Raw genomic sequence first — 6,921 nt, forward strand, 5'->3', positions numbered from 1 at the left:
GGCCGCCACGAATTGTCATCACTGACCGGGGCCGACAACTCACCGCTGATGTTTTGAAGAGCTCATGCGTTTATGCGCCGTAACTTCCCGACACTCGACGCCATACCATCTCCAGATAAATTGCTTGATTGAGCGCTTCAACAGAACGCTCATCAACATGCTAGCCATGTATGTGGATGCAGGGCATAAGAACTGGGACACCATACTACCCTTCATTACGTATGCAGTTAATACCGCCACGCATGAGACGACTGAGTAGAAGAGTCCATTCTTTCTGCTGTATGCCAGACCGCCACGCTACTCCCTGGATGCTATTTTGCCCTTCTCAAGCCATAAAGATCCTGTCTGGCTGAGACCCTCTGTCTCGCCGAAGAGGCTCGCAGAATCGCCCGATAACGGTCTGGTGCTTTACAAGAACGTTCTAAAGTACGATATGATGCCAGCCACCGGCGGGTCACATACTCTATAAGCGATTTAGTCTGGCTGTGGCGTCCAATTCGGCGCCGTGGGCTACATGAAAAACTCTTCTCCCACTATAACGGTTCATATGTGGTTGTCAAGCGCCTCAGTGATTTAGCGTATGCAATAGCCCGCCTGACAGCATCGGCTCGTCGGTCTGCCAAAACCGAACTATGTCATGTTGCCCGCTTGGAGCCGTGTCGGCCTCGCACGACTCACGAACGCGCCCATTGACGACGATGAAGGATTTTGCTAGTATGCCCGAATAAGAGGAATAAGCATTGGTGCCTGGGGGCTAGTACAATGTCCCGCTGCTACATCACTGTAAATAAACACCCCATTTCTTATTTTCTCCGTAACAATATGGCCCGGCCGGGGTGGTGCAGTGGTAAGACGCCCGACTACTGTGCCGGAGTTCCCGGGTTCGAACCCGACCACGGCGGCTGCGTTTCGATGGAGGCGAAACGAAGTGGCGTCCGTGTGCTGTGCGATGTCAGCGCACGTTAAAGATCCCCAGATGGTCGAAATTACTCCGTAGCCCTCCACTACGGCTCCCCTTTCTCTCTTTCCACTTTCACTCCCAACTTCATCCTTTCCCTTACGGCGCGGTTCAGGTGTCCACATAGCAAGTGTGACAGATACTGCGCCTTTCCTTTCCTGTGAACCAAATATTATTATTTTTTTATTAACAATATGTTCACGCGATTCGTTCGCAATAAAAGTTGGAAGTTCAGCGCCGTCCTTGGCTCTTTGTGCTCATTTGTTCAAGGCATGTACCAACACGCCCAACTGAACACTTTAATCATGTTCATTTTTAGTACAAAGGGCTCTTTTTTAACGTGCGCTTCATCCGATCCGTGTGCCACTGTTTCATGCATCGCTGTGTCAGTGTGTCGTGCTCCTTCTGGCTTCGAACCAAGCGTCAGTGCCCTTTTCGGTGGGATTGCGCCTTCCTTCATCCATGGAACACGGGTCTTGAGATCAGAATGGCGTCGGCAAGCTCGCCTGTACCGTGACCTCCTGAGTGCCCAGGTAGGACTCAGGTCTCCTCGTACCAACGTGAGCTGCGGGCCTTCCCCGTCCTAGCTGAATAAACAACGGAATTCCTCTGGCGGCAAGTGCTGAGACGACTGAGAACCAAGCCTGCTCAGGGCTCGCCCACTCCACCTTGCAACGTGCACATCGTAGGTGACGTTATATTGCCAGAATATGTGGAACGTGTCCTTTCTCTCGGGCCAAAGTTTACTGTGCCGCCTAGGGAATCACGGTTGGAGCAACTATCTTTGGTTCGTCAGGTGTCTCGGTATACCCGGACGGATGCAAGTGCTCGGTTTGTCGCGGAGGGTGTTGATGTCCTATGCCGATGCAAGAACTCGGAACCTGGTCTACCTGTCAGACGAGTGGTCTCCTTTTTACGCAATCACTCGTTTCGTACGTCTTCTTCTGGCTGATAAGGAGGGTGGATTCACTGTAATGTCTAACACAGTTTTTGAAACAAAATCTAGCGATGCTATTCTGTCGGTCTTCACCAATCATTCAAATTTATCCCTGATCAAAGTCAAGACCCTCGCAAAGAAACTTTATGAACTTTATAAGAGCAAGAATAACTTTTTAAATGTATTTCTTAGCGTTTTCTAATAATTATGACAAGGGCTGCCAATCCTTCTCAATTGACGTTAAAGATCTTTTTTATTCTCTTCTTCACAAGCTAATCCTTGAATGAGTTGAGCATTCTATTGACAACTTTGAAGAGTTTGAAGTTTTTTTGGCCACCCACTGCCTTACTTGTAAGGAGTGTTCTTCAGATCTTGCTGGCACTGTTATTAGAAAAATAAGCAAACAATGCGTAACACGAGAAATCCCAGAATTTCAGCTGATATGTAATCGGGGAGAAGCATGTGTTAGTTCTGCCTCTATCACTCTTTCTGAAAAAGAACGCTCTTATTTGCGCATGCATTGACAGTGACGCCTGATTTTTCAGAGTATATATGTTCATGCGGTTCGCTCGCAATAAAAGTTGGAAGTTCAGCGCCGTCCTTGTCGTCTCGCCTCGTCCTTGTCTCTTTGCGCTGTTGTATATTTGTTCAAGATATTCAACATTTCAATTTCAAGACAATTCAACATTTTAATTTTTCTCTTATCTTTATTTGTCCTTATGCACCATTCAAGCATTATTATTCAATAATTTAAAACTACTGTCAAACCTATTCAGTACTAAGAGAGGAGTGGGTTGTTTGCATAAAAAGTACATGTAGGAATACAGTAGAAAATTACACCTGAAATGCAGTCTTGACCAAAGGAAAGAAATATTCGTGATCGTGAATAGCGCACCTGATTCAGCAATTCAGATAACAGAGAGGAGGCTCTTTGTACATATTGGTCAGTTTATTAGAATCTTTTGATAAAAGAGGGAATGGTTCATGTTGTCTTTTCGAATCTTTTTTTTTTTTCCGACGGGCTTGGAATTCTTGCTGCACATTACTGCTGCACATGTGGAATCTTTTATATACTGTTACTTGTAAATCAGGACAAGATGATTTGTGATGGAATCTCTAAACTCCTCTCTAAGAGTTTAGCGTTTATCCTTTCGCTGTACACTTTTAAGGTGTCCATGCAGACTGACTTTGCCGGGCTTGAGGCGGGCCTTGTCGTGTAAGCGCGGGCACGGTTCTGGCCTGCTTCGTGTTAGCGTAGGCCCATGCTTACATCCATGGGCTCGGGTTGGTTCGGAAAGCCGTTAGAGAAGAATGGAGACCGGGCAGTCATCAAGAACATTTCATGGAAGTGATTTTATGCTGCCTTCGTATCAGACACACATACTTAACAGTTAACTTAGCAAAGAACGACAAACCTACGTGTGAGCGCTGTGGAAAGGTGATCATTCTTCTGTCGAGAGGAAAATTGAAAGACGTCACTTGTGTGCAGGCGCTGACCTACCTGTATGGGCGATTTCCACCCAAGACCGATGCGACAGCAGGCGGCCGCTTGCGTCCTTCGTTTCGCTCCAGCTGGAAGCAGGGCTCGCGCTCGGCTGGAAGCCAGCCGTCCGCTCGACTCGTCGTCTGCTGGGACGTGCGCTGTGGCCAGCCAGTGTCATCTGCCACCACCGAGGGACCTTTTTAGTTTTAATTTATTTGTCCCTCGCCAGTGTGATGATATGAAGGTGTCTCATTAATCATTGCTTTAGAAGGAGCTCATTCTGAAACATTCTCTATAGTTACCAGGCCCATGCCATAAATCAGCAATGAAATCAAGCTGACAACACAGCTGAACAGTTAAACCTCATTGTAAAAAAAAAGATCACAAAATAGGTCAATATAGTATCCATAATTCGTAACGTTCATGGAAAATACATGCCAGACAAGAAGAATGCATTCGATGAAGATATTTGTACTTGGAGGGCACCATGTACAAAGAGCTCGCAATCTGCTTTTTGTGTGTGTTGACCGCATCACGCCTTGGTCTACACTTTCGAACACTCAACTAGAGAAAACGCCCTTAATAGCACTGCAGTGGTGGCACAGCACTCCTTGTGATGTTGCAATGCCCTCACCGTCTGCAGGGTGTTCGCACAAAACTTCCACAGCGATTTCAGCATATCTGCTTTCAGTTAAGCAAGTGGTCACTCATCACCGCGGCCACGAAGTCTTCAACAGTTATAGTTTCGGGCATGCTGCCTACAAAACGTATTTCATTGACTTCGCGGAGCTCAGTTTCTGCTTTGTTGGGAACCTGGCTATTGTTACTCGATGAATAGGGCACAAAAACCCGCCTTTCGGAAGAAGTCACCTTTCACATTGTCCCATGCATCTTCTTTCACTTTGTGTTGAATGCTTTGTCGTCAATGTTAATGTCTGCGCGTTCACCACCGGGACGATGTGCGACGACGCACTCCCATGCACAATTGTTCAGACGAGAGACAACCACAGTCTGCGCTAGCACTGCTACTGAGAGGAGAAAAAACTGGAAACCAACAAACGCAAACGGTTACTGGCGGTTGCCAGGAGCGGATGACTTTTACATGCTGGTGAGTCTGGCACTGCCTTCCAGATAGTCCTGAAAGATTACTGCACAGCGTACTGAAACCTGCCACATTTATTGTAGCGAAGTATTATGCTGATCCCTGTGAAGGAGGGAAAATACCTATGGGAAATGTTCATTGTATTCAGGTTTGGCTGCAATGCTTGTCTAGAAAAAAAAATAAACTTCCAGTGGATAAATGAAAGCAGCGGTAAACATTTTATCCCATTTGGAAAATATATCACTCCTAGCTGCATTATACAATTCAAAATCTCTTTGCAGCTTGCAACTGGAAATTTCCTTCTTGGAGCTGCATTGAATCATTTCCAGCAGAAATGCAGCTGGAATGGTGGCAAAAAGCCTTGAATTCCTTTGAGAAATTTTCAGGCTTTTTGCAGCTGGAATCAACTAGAGCAGTGAGTTTCCATCCATCAGCTGCTCAGTTGAGCCTTGCAGTTAAGCGCCTTTTCTGTGCAAAGTCTTTAGCTGAGAATATTTTGGCTACTTTGCCATTCAACATGATCCTCCTTTGTTTTTACATCTGATAGCAATAAGAAGCTTGCATTCTAATGTTAGTGGTTTTTTCTGAAGGAACACTATCAGGTCTCTTTTGAAAACTGTTGTGTTTGACAGTTCCACAAATGGCACGCTATCCTTGTGTGCCCCTGTTACTTCAGTTGTGTTGAGCTGTGTGATTGTTTTGCTCCTCACTGGCGAATAGGCTAGCCCAGTCACTGCCATTATTGCCAGGGAAGCCACCTGGAAAAACAGGGTTCCCAGCTGCAGTATCCTTCCCATGGATTTCCACCAGTGCTTTTATTTTCTGCTGGCACAATTAAAGTTGGAATGAGAGGCCGCATGTCATCGCACCTGCTTGTCACATTTTCTGTGCCTGCTTGCGGAGGAGTTAAGTTAGTGAATCCACTCGATAAGCTACTGCCTTAATTCACGCCCTTAAGGTGATCACGTTGCCGAAGATTGCCTAGAGCAGAAGCTGCTTCAAGGCGTGTCAGCTGTAGAACATTCTGTTTGGGCTGGCTGTGTTTCAGGTTTGGCTTAGTTGTGAAACAGTGGATGGATGTTCTTTGAGAGCAGAGAGAACAAGACGACACATCCCCCCTGGGCACCACAACAGTGCATCCTCTGATTTTATTCCTACCTTATCGCAAAACACATTTTTGCTATGAGTTTGGGTTTCCACAATGCCTACTGCGTCACATATTTCTAACGATGTTCAGAGACCATCAATCTGAACAGTCCACGCATCCTGCAACTTTCATGACATATGGCAGTTGCTGTCATGGCATTTTGCACTAAGCTGTGTTGTTGCACTTTGCAGAAGCAGCGTGTGAAGTCTTGTTTGCTTGCACAACCAGCCTCATAGAAGTGATGCATTGAAGGCATTTGTGAACGTCGGCTGTTGATGAATGTATAAAGGCTGCCGAGATTGCTACTGCCAATGCAGGTTTGTCTGCTGTGTGCAAATGCTGAACAGCTTCAGCCTGCCTGGCATGCTGTGATTGAACACATTGCATTGGACACACATTTTGTGCACAGTTAGAGGAATAAAGCTTGCTGCTTTTAATGTGCAATTCTTTCTGTATGAACTCAGTTTCTGGGAAATAAAGCGCTATCGTGTGCAGTTCACAAACAAGGTGGAAAAAAGTACAGAGGATTAACTCAGTCAATCACGGAATATTGTGCAGCAGCACGGCATTTTAACATGATTGTGTTAGCAGCGGTAGCCTAGCGGTAGAACATCCGCCTCGCATGCAAGAGGACCGGGGTTCAAATCCCAGTGCAGCGCAATTCTCTACAGGATTAAAAAAAAAAACTCCGCGTGTCAATGGAATTGCATGAACAGGTTTGGGGTGCGACCTGATGCCGGTGAACACCTCAAGCAACGCACGCCCTCACCAGAACAGGAGTTGGCCACCCTGGTGCAGTAATTGGCCGCAACCTCTCATGCTAAGCTCCATAAAACCCCGGCCGTCAGTCACCAGCGGCTACGGAACAACTGACCACGGCGGCGGTCAGACCTGTGACGCAGCAGGGGGTGCTAAGAATTCCTGGCTCCTCTGGACAGGCCGCCATTGGAAACTGACCTTGACAAAGTTTAACTCTAGAACCCTAGCTAGTGAAGCTTGTTTAGCAGTGCTGTTAGAGGATCTAGAGGGTATGAAATAGGATGCCATAGGGCTTAGTGAGGCTAGGAGGCCGAATGAGGCATATACATACTGAAGGATGGGCATGTACTGTGTTATCGAGGTTTACCAGAGAGGCGACAACTAGGAGTAGGTTTTCGTGTGAATAAGTATATAGCGGGTAATATAGATTAATTCTATAGTAATAATGAGAGGGTGGCAGGCACCGTAATTAGCCTTATTAGGCGGTATTAAGTGAAGGTTGGAAAAGCCTATGCACCTACATGTAGTTATTGAT

At 46.4% G+C, this 6,921-nt stretch overlaps 1 protein-coding gene across 1 annotated transcript in view; it reads left to right on the forward strand.

Annotated features, from left to right (window-relative positions):
• Window positions 1-6,090, forward strand: part of LOC146171939 (transmembrane protein 117-like) — a 438,815-nt gene extending 432,725 nt beyond the window's left edge. Inside the window, exon 10 of the mRNA XM_084586209.1 lies at window positions 3,385-6,090. Within this exon, the coding sequence (XP_084442335.1) occupies window positions 3,385-3,582 (198 nt within the window). The 3' untranslated portion in view covers window positions 3,583-6,090. The remainder of the gene's footprint in view (window positions 1-3,384) is intronic.
• Window positions 6,091-6,921: the final 831 nt, after the last annotated feature.

This window comes from Amblyomma maculatum, unplaced genomic scaffold, assembly GCF_055883805.1.
Source record: "Amblyomma maculatum isolate TAMU_Amacu unplaced genomic scaffold, ASM5588380v1 scaffold_15, whole genome shotgun sequence".
NCBI classification, from domain to species: domain Eukaryota; kingdom Metazoa; phylum Arthropoda; class Arachnida; order Ixodida; family Ixodidae; genus Amblyomma; species Amblyomma maculatum.